At 39.7% G+C, this 20,703-nt stretch overlaps 1 protein-coding gene across 4 annotated transcripts in view; it reads right to left on the bottom strand.

Moving 5' to 3' along the window:
- The window catches only part of LOC123961036 (protein unc-13 homolog B-like), a 110,042-nt gene that overhangs the window by 71,534 nt on the left and 17,805 nt on the right, over positions 1 to 20,703 (bottom strand). Inside the window, exons 1-2 of one of the 4 annotated variants that reach the window (XM_046036138.1) lie at positions 923 to 1,042; positions 26 to 48 (exon numbers count right to left, since the gene is read on the bottom strand). The exons of the other annotated variants lie outside the window; for them this stretch is intronic. Coding sequence (XP_045892094.1) covers positions 26 to 48; positions 923 to 962 — 63 coding nt within the window. The 5' untranslated portion in view covers positions 963 to 1,042. Of the gene's footprint in view, positions 1 to 25; positions 49 to 922; positions 1,043 to 20,703 lie in introns of those variants that run through there. 4 annotated transcript variants of the gene reach the window in all.

The following is a 20,703-nucleotide window of genomic DNA, read 5'->3' as shown; positions in this document are numbered from 1 at the left end:
AGAAAGAAGCCACAAAAGAGGTAACCTGATTTCCATCTTGACTTCCATCTGTAAAACAGCATAAGAGAAAAACGAAACAGAAAAGAAACAGTCATGGACTAGTTTGACCAATCATGTGAAACAACAAGACATGCACTGGATTATTCATTCTGTTATAAATGCTTGGGTAATGTTAAAAGCAGCACTGCCACAGAGTTTTCAGATAGAAGGGGGTCTGAGGTCATAAATGTTTCATTAACATGTATAATTTATCATGAAAATGACTCTTAATAGTTCCCTTCTCCTTCCTCTTTAATGTCAGGCTCGCTTTCCAAGGAGATAATTAATGTTTTCTAATTCAGCAAATGGCCACTGCTGGTGCCTTGGAGAGGAGTAAGGGACTTGTGAATGACAGATGATACATTACCCTGAAGGGAGTATAAAATTATAGCATCAGCAGAGACTGTTTGATACAGTAAATACCCAAGGGACCTTTTAGTATAGGGGCTTATTCATAAGTGCTGGGTGAACACACGCAAAGAGGATACCAGCAGTTATCCTTTTATTAATGTACATATTGCTCTGCGACTAGACACATCAAACAGTTTTGGCTACACAGAGAGGGTTTGATGATAGAAAGGTAGGGCGGAAAAGTATTATTTTTTAAGCAAATAAACCAATACTTTTATGATCACTAAACCTTATGAAACATTAGTTTCAACGTAAAATAATGAAAATAAATGAGTCGCTCAAATGTATTGAAATTCAAAAAATACTAATACTCTTTACCCTGAGGGATGTTTAAAGCATAAAAAGTGGGACAGACAAAAAAAAAAACAAGATGTACTGTAAATGTACCTATCTTTGGCTCAAAATTAATGAATGACTCATTAACTGAAAACAAAAAAAAGATGATTCCTACTTAAAATCCAGTGGTGACTACCTGGTTCAAAGCCATCCTGAGAGAAGGTGGACATGGTCATACTGGCAAGGTTGCGCCTGGTCTCCCTCTTCTCTCGCAGAATCTGCTGGAAGCTCCTCAGACACTTCAGCCTGCGTTCATCCATCTGGCTTATCTCTACGGGTGGCAGCTCTGCATCTCCTTCTGCTTTGCCCTCTGGGGCCACAATGTCTGTGTTGGGTTGCAGTGGCACTTCCTGTTCTCCCTGCCCCTCCGGTGCTGTAGGTTCATCAGCCATGAGGGAGGCCGCGAGGGATTCTGCAGTGGTGCATTGCGAGAGCTGGGCTTTAACGGTCAGATCTGCAGGACCTTCTGCAGGTTGTTCTGTAAGGCCATCAGGTAAAGGTGGTATTGCAGTGCTACTGGAAACTGGGTCAGGGCAGACTGAAAGTTCTTCTGGGCATGGATGGATCTTGTCTGAACAAGTAGGATGTTGGTATGTGTTTGTAGACTCCAACATAAGGCTGTTGTTGGCTTCTTCAAGCATAGGCTCCATAGAGAAAACATCTAATTTGTCTAGAGTATTGTTTTTTCTCGATTCCCCAACAACATTGTCCACCAAATCACCTTTCTGGGTATTGTCAGATCTTTGTTCAAACTGTGCCTCATAGCATAAAGGTTTTGAAGGCAACTCATCTGTAAGCAGGTCAGAAGGCATTGATATTTCATAGTCTGTTTCCTCTCCAGGATTCTGGGCTCCAGGTACTTCCAGTTTGCGCAACGCTCCCCGCAAGGCAGAACTAAAATCAAGTACAGCTTTGCCTATGCGTTTCACGTTGAAACTACCAGCTTGGACATCTGCACTGCCAGGGTGAGGGAGCTGGTTTTCTAAGCTTTGGTTAGTGGCTTCGGTCTCTTGGATGAATGACCTATCCACATCAGCTACAGTGGTACACAAGGATGCCTCAGTCCATGTCACTGATGATGACTCTCCATAGGCTAAATAAGTTTCGTGATAACTATCAACTTGACAGCCTGTTGTGTAGCTCAGGTCATTTAGTTGCCTATAGTCAAATTCTTCTGCTTCTCCATCATGCCCATCAACTGAATGGTAACCAGAACTTTGAGGGTAGGAAAAATCTGCCGCACACTCATATCCTACAGTGGGGTTTTCAAAGTTGGTATCCGTTGGAACATGAATCCCAGACGGGGTTTGAGGCCTTCTTCTCCGCATCTGCCACTCCTCCCTGCTAGAAGTGCTGGCAGGTGAGTTGTAATGTTTCCCAGAGCGAATAGAGAGATGTTCTGAGCTTCCTGTGGAGCAATGCCCTGATGTACCATATCCTCCTGCACCTCTGTAGTGATCCCAGCTACCAGCTCCTTCACAGCAAAGAGGGCCCTCACCTTCATGGGCATCCAGACTTCCATCCCTGAGGTAAGCAGTTTCCCTATGCCACACAGATTTCCCAGCAGCACTGTGTGGTTGTCCAGTGTTAGTCCAGTGTTCCTCCCCATCATCAGCTCTTTGCTGCTTCCTTCCATGACTACATGATGGTCTCTCTAGGTCTGACTCAGACTTGGAACTATGACCAGAAGACAAGGAGCTGGTGCTTGGACAGTCTTGGCCATCCTGCCTTTCAAGGTAGCCAAAGCTGAGCTTTCTTGCTATGGCACCTACTGGGATATCTGAGCTATGGTCAGAGGTATCCTCTTGTTCCTCCAGGTCCTGATGATCCACCGATTCAGCAATTGGGGACACAGTGGACTCGTCTGCCATTGGCAGCAGTAATTCTCCATGGATGCTATGACGCTCATTGCAGACTTGGGGGAAAATATTTGAATGGGACTTTGGCATTGCACTCCCTAAACTGCCATAGGCACTAGCGGGCCTTCTGCGGGGGGGTGGTCCATCTTTGCACCCTACCCCCGACCACGTACCTGCATGTACGCCTGAACCAGCCTTGTTGCTAGAACGAATGCCCTCAATCTCTAACAATACAGCATCTACACAGGATGATACTTCCTCCACTGAACCTCGAACTGAGGTCAGGTAATCCCTGAGGTCGGAAATTTCCTCCTGGATCTTGTTGATACCCCTCAGCTCTTTTAGAATGTGCTCAATGACGGCACTTGACTCCTCCTCTTTATCTTCGTCTTCTTCCAGCAGTGTACTTGGGAGAGCTCTGCTGAAGTTGTAGTCCACACAATCACCAGTAGAATATGGTCTCTTTGGCCGAATACGGGGTGAAGGAAAATTCCTTCCAGCTGCTCCTGCAAATTTCGTACCATTCGTGTCTGGGCCAATAGGACTGTAGCGTGGGGGTGTTCGCACCTGCTCAGGACATGTCCGAATTTCTCCCTCAAAAGAGATTCGTTTCAGATTGGCTGGAGATCTGCAGCTTTTATGCTGCAAAGTACAGGGTATTCTAATACAGCCCTCTCTGTTCAGCTCCACTTCTCCTACACATGGTGGCCCCGGTGGTACTCCATGTCCTTTACCGTTTGACACTTTTGGAGAGTAGGCTTCAGCCCTGGGGCTACCCTTTGGATATACGCTTCTGTGTCCCTTTCTGCCCTCCTGTGTTTCCCCCTCCTCCTCCTCAATACCTGCATAATAGAGGTGGGAATCTGGGACATGGTGGTCTGCAGATCCTTGCAAGAGACGATGTATTTTACCCCGAATGACCAGTGCTACCCTAGGGTTTGGAGCCCTCTTTTTGGGTGAATGGACTTTTGCCTTGGTGCCTCCTTTAGGGGTAACGCCTGCTCCATGTTGTCCATTGAAGCGATTCCTGGAGAACATATTCCCAAGAGAGCAGACTGTCCTCATCTAGTTCCCCACATTGTTTGTGGGAGTTACAATGAAAATGCCCCTGGTATCATAGTTCATTAATCAAGCCTGTTGGAAGTTTATTCAGCCGAACCACTCAATGTAAGTGGTCCATGACTAAAATGTAAAGACAAAGACAAAATACTTTATTACACATTAAAAACACTGTAACAATCAAGTAAATTGAAAACTGGGGAAAAGAATAAGACATTTGAGTAATATGTTATTCTTTCTAAAATGAAGATAAACATTTTTACCATCATCAAAGAAACAGTACTAACCTGCTCAGATCTAGTGAGCAGTGTAGTGTGCACTCATTCATGCAAAATATACAACACAAAAGTGAAGTACTGCTTTCCCAAACACATTTCCTCTCCTTGCACAGAAAGAAGTGACATACTGTATAATGTGAAAATATGATCTTATGATATGATAGATGTTGTTATCCATATTAAAAAAAGGGACATTTAAATCATGTCCTCACTATACTGGAATTATTGTAAATATAATTATAATTCAGGTGAGATCAACCTTTCAGAACACACTGACCATGTCAGAACAGACTGACCACAGCAGTTGAATTGCTAAATGAAAGAAATATCTAGATAATGAGCATGGCATGCATCTTTTGATTCAACAGGTGATGCAGAGTATGTCGTAGTGACGCATGTTCCAGTTCACTGGAAGGCAATGCAGCTCTCAAGACTTTCATCAAATGCAAAATTATTCGCAGTAAATTTAAAATTGTTAAGATTCTTGAAATCGGATGGCCTGTGTTGTTGCAGTGCATGATACGGTTAACTACCTTTTCCTAATCTCTTTTAATCACTAGAACCGGACATCATCCAATTTTTGATGACTATACATGGGCTCTCAAATATTCCCTCTCAAATCTATCTCTCTCTCTCTCTCCCACACACACATAGTAAACCTCACATTAACCATTCTCTCGCATTTTAACACAAAAATAAACTCATTTTATGGCGAGAAAATAAATTACAAAGAAATAAACAGCACATATCTTTTGGACTTGTTCAAACATATTTTGACCTATTGCCCCCACAACAGGCTTAACTGCATTAATTTATTCATTGACATATTGATCAGTTTCACACTCTTGTGTACCACTCACTGCTCACTGTAGGAAAACCAGCTGCAGTATATCAGTGGTCACTCTCACATTGGACATAAAAAGAGTAGTCAGTGCTTACTAGCTTTCAATATGTACACTGGAGCTTCATAAGTATTTCTTTGTAATTAATTAGTTCTTAGACTTATTATGAACATCTCTTTTCATGAAAATACTCTGAGCAAATGGTGGTCTTTGTCTTGCTACTAGCAAGGATCCTTTGGAGGAGCACACCAAGATAAGTGATGTACAAAACTTTGTGTTTAGTTAATATGAAAATTCATATAATGATGGAGAGCATTAAAGCTTAATTACAGACTAATATGAGGGGATTTCAGTCTCAATAAACACATAGCAGAGATCCTATCTGCAGGAGCAACTTGACTTAGAAAGGCCAACTGACACAGATCCTTTGCTTGGTCTTTGCTGAGCTTACAGACAGCAAGTCAGATTTTCAAAATGAGCATCACACTCACAATAACCTACTATCATAAATAAAATGTTAATTTTTAATACTTTGTCAAGAATCCTTTGCAGGCAATGACTGCTTGAAGTCTGGAACCCATGGAAAATACCAAACGCTGGGTTTCCCCCTTTGTGAAGCTTTTGCCAGGCTTTTACTGCAGCCATCTTTAGTTATTCTATGTTCGAGGGTCTTTCTGCCTTAAGTTTTGTCTTCAGCAAGTGAAATGCATTCTCGATCGGATTGAGATCAGGCGACTGACTTGGCCATTGCAGAATATTCCACTTTTTTGCTTTAACTCCTGGGTTGCTTTTGCAGTATGTTTTGGGTAATTGTCCATCTGTAAAGCGTCGGCCAATAAACTTTGCTGAATTTGGCTGAATCTGAGAAGACAGTATCTTCCTATACACTACAATTCATCCGACTGCTTCTGTCTTCTGTCACATCATAAATAAACACTAGTGACCTGGTGCCGTCTGAAGCCATGCATGCCCATGCCATCACACTGCCTCCACTATGTTTTACAGATGATGTGGTATGCTTTGGATCATGAGCTGTTCCAAGCCTTCTGGTACAGGTTAATCTCAGTTTCATCATTAGTTAATTCATTGGTTAATTGTAGCTAAAATATGTTTTGGTAAACAGCCAAAATAACAACACTTGTTTCAGTGTCCAAATATATATGGACCTGACTGTATGTTCCCCCTCCACACCCAGTAGTCACTGGATCCTCACTTTCCAGATCCTAGGTCGCACTTTGCGATCAGGATCCCGAAAAGGAGCCTGACATATCCAAGAGATAGAAACGCACGGTAAGGGTCAAGATGCCATTGTGCAGATCTCTTCGACACACACCCCGCTGAAAAAGGTGGTAGACACTTCCACTCTTCAAGTGGTAGACACTTCCACCCACAAAGCCAGCCGGCCAGGCTCTTCTTGGACAGGGTCTTACTGACGGTGCTATCACTGAGATGAACAGCTGATCAGTATTTCGAATGGGGGCTGTGTGCTCTACACGTCCAAATTTGTTGTCCTGGACCTGAACGTGCTCCTTATGTTCTTAAGAACAAAGGAGGGGTTTTGTCTCAATCCGGCTGCACTGTGGTCACCACGAAGCAGCATGCAGCTGGGGTGAACAGACAGGGCACAATGCTCACTCACCTTCTTAGCAGCGGTGAGAGTTAGCTGTTTGACAGATAGCATTTTCAATAAGGGCTGCTCCAGGGGCTCATAAGGTGCAGACCTTAGAGCCTCCAGCACAAGTCGCAAGTCCTACTGAGGCGCAGAGAGACACACAACACTGGTCACGGTCTTTTAAGGCCATGCAGAAACGTATCACGAGGGGGCTGGTGAAGACTGTTCTGTCACCAAACCCCTCATGATAGTGGTGCTGTGTACACCTTGATGGTTGAGTGCGACAGTCCCTTGTCCATCAGACCTTGCAGGAAAGAGAGAACAGATCCCACTGAACACGTAGACAGATCCGTCTCTCTCTCAATGCATCATTTTTTCATCATTCGACTAATTGTTTTAGCTCTAAACCATATTGTACCACTCACTGCAAAACCCCAGTAATACTATAGCTCTAAAAAACCTTTTTTACTTACACTTGACAAACTGATTTTAGATCAACATTTTAAAATATCTCTTTACGATTCTAACCACCTAAAGGAACACATTTGTCTGTTGTAGTAGTGTATTTAACACATGAACACACATAAATGGCCACCATTGTACCGTTTAGAAAAGACAAAATTTCATACACAAGGTAAGATGAGAAAGATGAGAAATGGTCTCGTATCACCCTCTTCTCTCTAAATCTATTAATCCATCCCGTTACTTCTGTTTTGTTATAATTGCTTGTAAAAATGCCATCTTCTTCTTTCCTTAGCTCATACTGATAAATGCATTTTTACAGGACCTATCTGTGGTCCCAAAGGAACTGTAACTCTGACCTGTGCACATTTTAGAATTGGCTGTTTGTAATGTTGATTATGAAGACACTGAAACATACTTTCATAAGTCTCTTTGGTCAGGACTGAATGTAATGCTTATTATCAGACAATTAAAAACAGTAGCGATCTGAGATAGACAGAAATGTTTCTGGTGTGTTACAATACAAGGGTTTTCATACTTTTTTAATAACATATGTTAGACCACAGCCAACAATCTGTTTCACATATAATTTAATATTACTTAGATTACTTAGAATAGTCTCCTAAAATTCTACATTTTGGCTGTAGAAAAGTTTATTTATTATTTAAAAAGTCTCCCAGTCATTCTTGATCCCCTTCTGCAACTGTTCTAGTAAAGGAAATAAAGAAAAAGATGAAGTATTCTTAATTTCAATTAAGGAGATTAAAGACTTTGGGAACTGTGCTGTAGATGTTTTAGGAAAAATAGTGAACACAGAGTTGTGAATAGGGAAGTGGGATGAAAAGTGTAATAGAGTCAAACTATATATATATAATTCCACCCTGAGGGCAGACCAGCCACCAGATATGTTCCGACTGAGCTTACATTAATTACTACACTGTAGAAACTAAACTGTTATCGGTTTCTTCCAAAGCAGCATGAGCTAAAATTAAGGGCTGGGTTGGAAAATGGTCAAGTCAAATATTTCACTGCAACAATCACACGCAGACAATATCGGCTTAAGAATTTCACAACAATTGGGTTGCTGAAAAGGTCTCTTGGTTCACAATGTAAAATTTGTTAATTGTTAACTATTTTCTACGCAATGTTAGGTGACTGAAAGCACTTCCGAGACATGGATTAGAATGAAACTTTACTGCTTGAAACATAAGTACAAAAGATGAGCAACCTGCAGAAAAAAAAGAAAAATAAACATCACTCATTCACCAAGCTTAAAATTGTGTGGCACACGATTATAGTGACCAAAATTATCACGGTTATCAGTATTATCACGGTATTGTAAAATTGTGCCAAAAAATATTAAAATGTACTGATACACACACTGAAACCATTTCAACAAGTTTTATATTGAAAACTACAAATACAATTGCCATTTTGTTTGCATAAAAAATAAAATAACATCACATACCTTTGGTAAACAAATAAAAATCATCTGTGTGCATTATCAGGATTTTATGTTTTATATTATATAGGTAATACAATGACCCCGTGGACAATTAAATGAAAACAAATAAGTCTTTAGAAGACAGTGACAGTAACTGTAATGAGCCCAACAACTGACATAAATACAGAGGAGTCTGTAGTGTTTCTAGATATGCTGGTTGGCTGACTAAACAGCGTAACGTGTTATCATGTGCAGTGGATGAATGGACTCTGCTGACACACAGCAGCAGAACAACGTGTAGTGTTTTTACAAGAGCAGCAACACTGAGAGCTTCAGTTTACACGCTGTTAGCAAGTCAGAGAGACAAACCAAAGCTAAAAGTTAACTCACCCTGCGTTCACTATAAGGCTGTTTTCTTCAATCAAGTTTCCCTCAGCACTCTCATAAAAACTAAAATACGACCGGACTTCAGAGTGACTGAAAAATCTCTGCAGCGCTGTCTTCCGCCGTGTTGTTATTGTCCCAAACAAACCCACGTTGCATTCTGCGCATGCGCGCCTGCTTCTGGGAGACGCTGGACAGTGTTTGCCATGAGATTATAACAGTTAACTGTACCCCGTTATCATGGTAATTAAAATGTGTACGGTAATAATAACCGTCGGGAATTTTACCATAGTTTACCGTTAAACCGGTAATCGTTTCATCCCTATTGGTCACACATCATGATTGTAATAGAGAAATACCAAAGATGTTAACCATGTTTTCCGGATCTTTACCTGACAAACTGCCAACATGTCTTAACATGACTTTTCTTTAACTTTTTCGTATGGCAGAAAAATATGGTGATGCTTTTGTTTACTGGCAGCATCACCATGACTGCTGCAAATTGGTTGTTTTTTTTGAAGTCTGGTGGAGAGCAGCTGGCTGATGGCAGGTTAAGAAGCCCCATCATCCCCATCCAGCCCTACTGATTAGTGAGCTGTAGGGAGGATGGGAGGAAGCTCTGGGCAGGTGCAAGCCTCTCTTAACCATGTCAAGACTCCAAGACCTCTTTAAATATGATGCTTGTTCTGTTTCTTTGTGCAACCCATGCTCAAAGCTTTTATCATCAAAACCTACAATTTGCATTACATTACAGAGATACAGAGAAGATAGCTCCATTATATTATTTAGTCTCTCTCATCTCTCTGCATCTCCTGTTCCTTGTTCTCCTTTATATTATTCTTATCATTTATGTCTTCTTGTTGGCAACGCTCCCTTTCTTTCTTTCTCTGTCATTTCACATTGGACACGACCCAAAGGAGAAACTCATACTCGAGCCAAAAGGGGAGATTTTCTGAGTGTCTGCTTCAGTGCCAGCAAATGACAAGGATTACTTTGGGGATTTACCTCTTCCTCTCTGGTGAATAACGCTGCAGCATGCATTCATGTCACAGCAGAAAAAGTAGAAGAATGGGAGGACAACTTGTTTCTGCAACTTAGAAATTAGGTTTAGGTTTAACTCGTTGGAATGGCAACATCCATAAATAGCAGCGATCAGTGATCAATTAATCCTTGTTTTCATGAGGTAATTTACAATTAAACAATTTAATTATGCTTTCATGATCTACATCTGGGGAGGGGGGGGGTCTACAGGTTTACAAAAAAGACCTGCCTAAATATGTCCACATGCTGCACATGTAGCCACAAGGTGATTTTAAACTCTATCAGCACCTCATATTTTACACTAAACACAATATAACTTGACCGGGGTGTAAAACAGCACTTTCTCAGACTTGAATAAAACTAGTGTGTCTCTACTCAAGTGTGGAATTTGTTACTTTGCTGTGACTTCTAAATTGATCCATAGTTTATGATTTGAAGCTTTTGGCAGTAAAGTTGGGGTAATATAAAAATTAAATGAGGAGCAAAGTTTGGAACAAGTCATAGGTTTTGCTTCCAAGCCCGTTTGGCCACCTTCCTCCCTGACTGTTAGCCTCAGTCCCAGTGACACTTGTAGAATAAAATAGATACTTGCCTGGCTATAGGTCAATTTCCCATTTGGGGACTGAGCAGCGTTTATACACAACTACAATTTAATTTCGTTGGTCTAAAAATTGCTTGCAGTTTTGAAATTTTGTATTTGGTTTGCTCTTTGTTCTATTATAAGCAAACTAGGGCAGATAAACCACAGTAACATTGACATAAGTACTTTGTTTACTGGATCAAGGTTTGGTATATTGCCATTCTGTGATGTTACAGATTTTGTTACATGGGTAGTAGAGGGGATCAAACCAAATTTGACACCAAATTCCATAGCTTTCATAAAGCAAAAGTGATGTAGCAACATTATTTGCTATGATTTAACAATTCTGGGCTAGCAGTAAAAAAAAAAGTTACATCTGCACACTTACTACATGCTTTAGCTGTTGTTTTCTGATAGCCTTGTATCTATGTGATTTGTGTATAACTACTCTATTTCAACTCTTCTAAAGGTAAGAAACACATAGCTGTATAGTAAGTGCAGTTTGTTGTTTAATTTTTCATACATAATTTACTAAATGGACCTTGAGCATTTTATGATCTGCCAACTATATGGTTAAAGTCTTTGGTTTAGGCAATGAAAATACTTGGTTAAGGTGAGACAAAGATTTTCTTTGTGGATAAAGAAGCTAGTGTTGACTAAAGGTGTGGAAATTTGTCAATTCTGAGATGCACCTCAATGCAGAGGGAGAAAATTCTGCATTGATGTAGTGATGGAACATATCAGGTGTTTGCAGCCTACACAAAATCATAGCCTACTAATGTTGATTGTTGATTTTTTCAGCCTCGGCTAGACAATAAAGTTGTTAAGTTTTGTTGTTGCATTGAATTGTGAGCTGAAATTACTTTTATAAAGTTGAAAGATGTAGCGGAGGGAGGCAAAGATCAGCAGCGAGGAATTAAAAAATACAACCAGGAAATCTGGGCATATTTTTTTTATGAACTTACTGGGAGGCACAAACTGGACAAGGCGCATTCTTTGTGTAAAAGCTGCCTCACAAAAATTAAATACTTTGGTAATACAACAAATTTGAGGAACCACTTTAGCTGTTTTCACCTTGAGCTAACGTCTGCAACCATTAAGCCCAGCTTATCAGCCAAGAATTGAGGCGGCACTGTCAACTTTGCTGTCCAACTCTGAGAGAGGTTTATGTACTGAGGTGAGTCACGCAGCTACTGCTATTGAAAAGATGCAACTTTTTAAATTATGGAGTGTTGTAGATTTTTGAAATCACTTTTTTAATTAAAAGGAAGTTCAGATTGTTCTGACAACTTGAATTAATTGTGCAGTCATATGGAAAATTGAGGATGCTGTGCATTGAGAAGCATTGAAATGCACTGAGAGTCATACACTTTGGTAGGGCTGCCCCAGACTAAAGATTTATATATTTGAATCAAAATTGTCAAGTCTTGCCCATAGTCAAGTCATTGTCGGATCGTGTGAGTATACTTTTACCTTGACAATGTCAAGTGTACTGCTGCTTTTGTTTATCTCGCCTGCACTGACACATTACAGTCAGCTTAGCTTATGAGCCAGACAAGTGTTGAATGGTTTATATTCTGAATGATGGGCACTGCAATTGTTCTGCCAAGAATCTGACTGAGCTCATCAGTTTAGTCAAAGCCCTCTTGGTAAATGGCTTTCTTCTTGACTGGTCCACAGGTCTTGTAAATGCTCCTCAGCATGTTTCCTTTCAAAGGCTGTAAACTTATTGATCAGCGTCTTAAATGCTCTCCTGTAACCAGAAAAAAACAGATTGGCCCTTCTGCCAATATCACATTCAGACTATCAATCACAGAGCAGAATTAGCAGCCAACATATGTTTCCACAAGACCTTGGATCCAGTTCCCAGGTACAGAAAATAACTACACCACAGGTACACTTACAGTTACAAAGATTGGTCTGGTTTCTCACAAATGACAGTTTAAACAACTAGTAGTAATGCAGGTTAGATGCAGATTGTAGGTGTTTTACAATGGAAACCTTTGACACCAATAAGGAATGTTCAAAAAATAGAATAAACATTTCAAACACCATACATGACCCAAACAGCCACAACATGTACAGGCTTATTATAATTAAATACATAATTAACCAAAAAAGTGACCTCTGATCATGGCAAAAGGATTTAATCTCTTCAATGCAAGTCTGTAGCAAAAGCATCTCAAGGTAAATCTACCCTTACTGTAAAAAATTGGAAAGATCCAGCAGGACAAGGTGACTTCTGAAGAAGGAATTTAGTGTTAGCTTTATTAATCATTCGCACTATAAATGTCTTCAAAACTCATAAAGTCACAAATCATGTTTACAATTAATTAATTGTAACAAATAGCAAACACCCAGAAATTGCTGCACAACATGATCTTTGACAATTAGGGGTGGATGTCAAAAATCAGATTTTACCGTCGATATCTGAGAAAGCTTCTACAGCTGTTCTAGAAATGCCTTGATAAAATATAAAATGAATCCAGCCACTTATCCTCAAGTTTCACAAAAATACACAATGGAGCCAGGAAAGTACAAAACTACAGCTGATTGGTAACAATTCAGGGAGGATTTGAGTTTGTGTCTCTGTGTAAGAAGCACATGCTCACAGGCGTCTTGAATGTTTGAACGTGTGTGTAATGAGCACACTATTCTGTTTGGGACAAAGAGTGCCTGACAGAAAATAAATACCACTATTAGGAAGATGCTTGAATCCTGAAGAAAAGAATGACAGCTGGAAGAATAGCGGGCAGCTGGCTGAGAAAGAGAGACAGTTAGAAAGAGAAAGAGCCAAGAAGAAAAGCGTGATAACAGCTGTTTCAAAGAGCGGCAAAATAGATAGCAATGACAGGCGTAAATTAGAAAGTAAATATGGAGATGGAGTGAGTACTAGAGGAAAATAATGTCAAGACAATATGATATGCAAGTTGAATTGTTCATGTTTTAATGTACACTTACTTTTTTCTCTTCCTGAGTGACTTAAAAGAAAACAAAAGCAAGACCACCCATTTTTAAGGACCATGTGTACCAACTGGTCTTGTATAAGGGTGCACATTTCCCCATAGTCATTAAGTCACAATCCACACTATGAACAACTTAACACCACTTTAATTCTATTATATGGCTTAAAACCCAATAAAATAAACTGCAACAACACTGGCATTAAAACCAATGTAACAGCATTTCAGGTAATGTAGGCTTTATAGCATGTTTCAAGAAAGGGTAAATACAAGAAAAGCATAAGAAGACAAAAACTTCATCCAGGCTTGCTGCATACAACATTTTGTCCTTGTTTTGTAGGTGTATGTATTCATTCTTTAGGAAATGGGATGCTAATGTTTGGTCCAATTTCAGAGTTGCCTGCATTTCCACCTACATGGACAGGGTCGGAAATGAACTTTTTTTCTTTTTTCTTTTTGACTGCCACTCAGAAATTGTATCTGCCAGTACTGAAATGTATGAACTAAATTACAGAATAACATTGAGCTCATTAAGGGATAATATAATGAAATTAATGTTGTCATTCAATGTTCAATATCTTTACACAAAACATTACATACATGTCTTCATGAATAAAGGACCTATGTCTTTTAGTACATGATAATCACCCCACCTTACTTAAAAATCACAAAAAAACAGGTATTTCAAAGGTACCGACAGACAACAAGAAACACAAAGTACAAGTGCATTATACAGTAAGTGCCCAATATGCAACCTAATGTTCGACCACCAGTGAATGAGTCCTTATCTCAGCAGAAACCTCCTCCTCTGTATCCCAGCAAGCAAACATAAAATACTCATTTTGAGTTTAAATACAAAAGTTGGTCAATGAAAACAAAACCAAGTGACACCTCTTGTGTCTAATAAACAAGCTTAGTGATTCTCTGACAACACAGAAGTTAGTCCCATAGTCTGGACTGGTACACTGCTGGCATGCTAAACGCATCTCAGGACGAACTGGATTGAAATGCCGCCATAGATATTCCCTGAGCTGACTGGTGGGTGTGTGTGTTGTGTGTGTGGCAGTGGCATGCATGCTTAAAGGCACCGATCGCCACAATCCACTAACCTTAATGGGTCTTTCTGTTGTGCTTTTTCCCTGACAATTTTACCAGCCACTACCAACAACTTGCCGGCATATGGCAGATGCTAATTTAAGACCCTGGACCTGGACCTCCTACCTAACAGCTTTTGTGGTAGTATAGTTTAAAGCATTTGAGCAAACAACCAATGTTGTCACTCATCTCAAGGTAGTATACTATCACACATTAAAATGAAAGGGGATTGTGTGTTTGGTCCATTATCTTAATCAAAACACAGGTTAGACAAGTTTAGACCTAGAAAAAGGAAAATCCACCATTACTCCTGAGTAGGATCCAGTAAGAACACACATGTGAGCACCCGTACACACCCACCCAAAGGACTGAGTCATGGCTGAGTGGGACTCTGGCCCTGCTGTCACCTTCATTAGCCTAATTCTCCTGCGCATTCTAATTGATTTATCATCGCCACTCCACCTCCGTCCAATTCCATCAGTCATCAGTGTATGACTGCAGTTAAACACACTGCAGACTATACATGTGCTCTCTCTCTCACTCACTCACTCACTCACTCACACACACACACACACGCACACACACACACACACACTATATCATGAGCAGACAGACATAAGCAGCCCTCCTTTCCATTAATCTCACACACACAGTCTTGCACAAACATGGGCCACCACCCTGAAAGTGGCAGTAAAAGGAAATTTGGTTTGCAGCATAAACAGATTGCTATACAAGGCACAAGTGTTTGCACTTGAAGGCTCTGATGGGCTCTCAAGCAAAGCTGTAAAAGCAACCAGGAGGAACGCCAGGCAAGGTGTGTCACTGTCATTTAGCAGCTAACATGCAGAGAAGGAGGGAGGGTTGTAATCACTTTCCTGCGCAAATTGAATAAGCCAGGCCTGCACCCTCTCCCACTCCTCAATCCTTTCCTCCGTTTCCTTGAGTGAGCGTCTGTTCCATAAACCATTGCTGGCCATCCGCCACCGGTAACCCGATGCGAATGTCAATGCGCGGCCTCCTGAGGCTAATTGATTTAGCTTTCTCTCAGCCATTTCAGAGATGCCAAACAATGATGCCGCTTGTTGTCCCTGCCAATTCAAGAGAAAACCTCTGTTCTGAACAGAAAGCTTTTTCCTTTCAGCTAGCTGTGATAAATTGAATAGCACTACCATAAACCTGTAGTCAGTTATACCAATCAAAAATGTGTCCTCATTAGAAAAACAACAACAGTGGTCATTTGTTTTAAGGGTTCAGTATGTAACAAACTGTGTGTCAGATCGGCGAACCGCATCTGAAAAACCCTGTGTCTCAAACCTTTCAAATGTCAGAATTAGAGGATGCTGCAATCTTTGAACTTCTTTCTCAAGCTCTCTTTTTTTATTCTTCACAATTCTGTCACCTTTTGTGTGTACAATTGACACCAGGAATGCTTTTAAGAAGGCATTGGGATATAGCCAGAATTTGCCCTGCATTTGAATATTTAGAATGGGTATAAAAACTGCAGCCACATCATATGATTTGTTTGTTGTTTCATGTACACTAAACCCCTTAAAATGATGCATGATGTTTACCTTAAAAGTAAAAAAAAAGGGTTGCAAATGTATTGTTCAGTTCATGATCAGTTAAAAGTTTAGTGTGTAACATTTAGGAGGATCTATCTATCTATATATATATATCAGAAATGCAATATAATATCCATAACTATGTTTTCAGTGGTGTACAAAGACCTTACATTACATTATGTTTTTATTGCTTTAGAATGAGCCATTTCTAATCTACATAACTGCGGGTATTCTTACAAGGAAGTAGCTATGTTGCGCCGCCATGTTTCTACAGTAGCCTAAAAGGACAAACTCCTCTACAGAACAACTTTCGTCACTACATTGAATACATACAAAGAAGAAGACAAAGAAGAAGACAAAGAAGACGAAGAAAATGAAGAAGAAGAATACGAAGACGAAGAATACGAAGAAGTAGACGAAGACAAAGAAGAAGAAGAAGAAGAAGTAATGTTAGTAATAGTAATAGTCCAAAGGGTTATTAGTAAGAAAAGAAGAGAAATTTGGACCACACATATTATTTAGCACAAGAGCCGACAGAGCATGTTGGCCACTGTAGCTTCTACTGCGTGCTTGGAAAGGGAGGGCTGAGCAGTGACTGATTCTTTAAATCTTTATTGCAAAAAGAGAAATAAATGGGACATAAAGAAGTATACAGAACTTTGATTCATGCAAAATCATGTATTGCATATACATATTTTGCAAACATTTAATTTGTAACATGGTTATAACAGTTAGTTTGCTGTCTGTGTAGAGTGAACTAGATGTCTGTGTGTTGTTTATATCCTCTCAAAATGCTAATTCAACAAATCTTTGTAGTAGCGTCCACGTTGATTCCAGATTCCGATGTAAGAACACCCGAGCACACAGTGAAGTCGAAAGAACGACTCCACTACTCTGGGAAATGGGACCATCCGAGGAGCATGTGAATGCACCGTGAGCCTCACCACTGAACCTTTAACAGCCGAGGCATTATACAATCAACAGTTATGGTATTCCATTGAACAGCTGGTGGCAGTAATGTGTTTAGAAAGTGATAACAAAACTACCTAGCTGAAGTAAAAAATTTAAGTAAAAAAATAACAGGCTTTAAAAAATGTTATGATGAAGGAAATACATTTGACATAGTTGTTATATTATTTTTGTATTCACATATATATGTATATACACACTGTATTTACACATATAAGTCACAGCCACTGTCACCACCACTGTGGATTTTACATCATATTACTTTGTAAATCCAGTGTTTTTCATTGTTTCATGATACTTCTAAGTATCATCTGTCATCCGTCTATGAAACCACACCTCACATATAAAGGTGATCTCATACATGAGCAATCCCTCCCTCCCTTAACTCATGTAATGTTAAGATACCGCTGCACACACTGACCCTTGCTGTCTCTATTTCCTTGCTGTGGAGACCATGCATCAACTTTCATGTCTGGACAGAACTTGACATACATCTTTGTATTTTTATCTTTATGAGGACTTTCCATTGATGGGATCTCACCACATGGGGAACAAAGAAAAGCTACATGTAAAAAGCAAAGCCTTAATAAGGAGGCCTTCATGTAAGTAACGAAGCCTTAACAAAGAAACAGTACCATGTATATTGTGTATGTGTTGTAATAACAGCAACTTGTGATGGTCAGTGCTTCTAATCATCCTTCACTGTCCACCTTAATAATGTCAATAAGTATTTAAATATTAGTATTTTAAGTGGACAGACCCTTTTGAGACTGTATTCATATTATGGTTATTGGTCCCAGACTACCAATGATTAATCAATCAATAACTATCAATAACTTTATCAATAATGAATATCTTTGAGCATTTAGAACCTTGCAGAAGCGAGGAGTGGATGAAATAATCTCATGCTACAAATCTGCCTTTACTCCAAAAAGTTAGTGTTTCCTACCCAGGCAGGGATAAACCGTAACGCTGATTATTTTTTGTAATGAGTGTATACTAATTTGCACATATAAATGTCAATGTGTCTACTCCATGAATGCCTGTACAGGTTGAACACAGCCACCTCCACAACTCTCAGCCTGCCCTACAGTTCACGCACATGCTGCTTGACTGACAGCATCCAAATCATTGTGGTCTTTCACCACGTTGGCATCTCCTCTTGCATGGCCACAAACAATTAGTGAGGTCAGCGTTGGTGTGCGAGCTGAAGATAATTTTTATTGTCTGTCAGTCAGAGGAATAAATGCAAATAGGTCAACCAGAATATTTTTGCATCCGGACAGAAATGTGAAATATGAAATGAAATGAGTAGACAATCTGGTCTTTTACTTGATAATTTTGTATTTATCTTCAAAGCTTGAATTGTACAACACCTTGAAACTCTGGTTTCAAAAGGCGTTTTATAATTAATGTTTACTTACTTACTTACTTACTTACTTACAATGTCATGGGTTTAAAATAATAGACCCTGACATTTCCATTTACAAACTATCGCTGCTACAGAATAATAGTGATTCATTTATTAGAGTTGCCTCCAAATAAACTAAAGGCACAACCACAACTATATGATGATGATATGATTTCATTAAATAGTACAACTTGATAAACACGCATAAAATGAATTACTAAAATGTAGAGCTAAACTGATAAGTCACATATATCAACATCACAATTACATAGTTTGTCCACCAGAAAGCACTGACAAGTTGATTGTTCAACTGTAGAATGGCTTGCTCAGTATGTATCTTGGTCACAATAAAACAAAAAGAATCCCAAACAACACAAGAAAAACACAAATCAAAGTGATCTGTGTCAAGATTGTTTGTCTATGCTACGATTTTTCTTTTAAACTACAGGCCGATATAAAGTTATTATCTGAGTTTTTAGTTTATGTTTTTAAACTCCACTATTAAAATATAGTATTGGCCTCAAATAATAAGTACTAAAAAAAATTGTCGTGTTTTTTGTTGAGTAGAACCAACAACAAACAAATGGCCGAGGGTAAAGTTAATATACATTTTTGTCCAAAGAACTACATCAGTATCGTGTGCCAAAATGAACACAGTTTATGATCACTTATTAGTGTACCACATCAAAAAATCATGCAGAACAAATAGTCTTTGGCTGGTGTGTTTTATGTCTATCCAGATCCTTTGTTAATTGTATTCCATTGGGTTTAAGTCTAATCATATAAAATTGATAAAACAGTGAAAAAATCTCATGAGTTTTGGAATCTGTCACCTGTTTTAGCCAACCAAGCCGGGTTATGGTCTCTATAGCAAATTTTACCTTTGACAATTGTGCAGGGGTGCTTTCTTACAAAATTTAAATTATATTAAGGCTAAAAGTTATGCATAATTAAGGGCACGGCCGCTTTGAGTGACAGCTAGGTGCCCTCTCAGGTGGCAAACTTCATTTGACTTGCTTAAGCCTTTTGTTGCCCATTTTTGGATTAGCCAGGGTCAGGCACTGCCAAGATCGCGACAGACGAAGCAGCCGGGAGCAGCCCACATTGAGCTTCACAAACGCGTTGGCTCCATAGACTGTATATATTATAGTCATAGCACCAAGTGCTCTGTACAGCCACAAAGGGGACACAGGAAGTGACGGTTAACACCTTTGTGCAGCATTTGAGGCATGTGGCAAATTCACAGCCACACCGGCAAAGCTTCAGAATCTGCAACGCGGCCGCCGTTGGCTCTTGACAAATCTGTGGGTGACGTAACGGACACTACGCACAGTCTATGTAAGCAACAGACCAAAGAAGCTTCCTTTCCTGCATGTCTTCCCCTCCCTGTCTTTTTCATGTCATCCTTGGTACTTCCTCCAAACCCCCCCAAATCTATATCAATGCTTACTCACATCGCTTTGGGCATCTCTGCCAGCTCAACCCTTCAGTCACAAGCTCACTTCTCTGACTATTAAAAGTACCACCTCATCTGTAGCTGCCAATCATTTAATCAATTACTGGAAGCAGCAGCTCTTAACAAAACAAAAACAAAACAAAAACATAAAGACGATAAACTTTGCTGCCAAGTCATTATTCTAATCGCTCCTTTACAGCTTACTTCACTTTTACTTACTTTTAATTAATGAAAGATGCCCTGAAGGCTGCTAAGCATCTCACATAAAAAATGAATTTACCAAAATGATTAAAAAAGATGATTAAACACTTCTAAATTAGAAATATAACTATTCATATTACATAAATCACTCCTCCAGCGTCAACTCACAACCCACTGAAGGTCCTGACCTGCAGATTGAGAAGTAATTTAATGAAGCATTGATGCTAATTTATTAATTATTACAGTTTGGAGCTGCAGCCTGGAGCTTCTGGAGACGCCCAGGAGCTCCAAAACCTCGACACACCCACACCGTCCACACACCACGAGTGGGGATCACGACTAGTGTACCCGCACAGTGAGCTGTTTTGAAGACGCTGCACTGAGTTGGCGGATAAAAAATATTTTATTCTGCTTAAGTATTGTCTGCAAGCTTGCACTGCCAAGCCATAGAAAGGGGCAGGGAACAAAAGGCAGAGATACGGTATCAATGCTCACTCAGCACATGGAATAAAATGATAGCTCGAGGGAAAGAGGGAGAGAAAAGTGCACAGTTACTAACTAACTCTAAAAATAGAATTTCTGACATGACGGTGCAATGTGGGAAATGAGAGGAAATGTGTTTCTTTTATCAGCACTTACTCCAACACTTTAGATAACACATATCACATTCAGATCTTATACCATAAAGATAAGAGGTTC

This window comes from Micropterus dolomieu, linkage group LG21 (genome assembly GCF_021292245.1).
Source record: "Micropterus dolomieu isolate WLL.071019.BEF.003 ecotype Adirondacks linkage group LG21, ASM2129224v1, whole genome shotgun sequence".
Classification (NCBI taxonomy): Eukaryota; Metazoa; Chordata; class Actinopteri; order Centrarchiformes; family Centrarchidae; genus Micropterus; species Micropterus dolomieu.
This window is presented reverse-complemented; position numbering and strand designations above follow the sequence as displayed.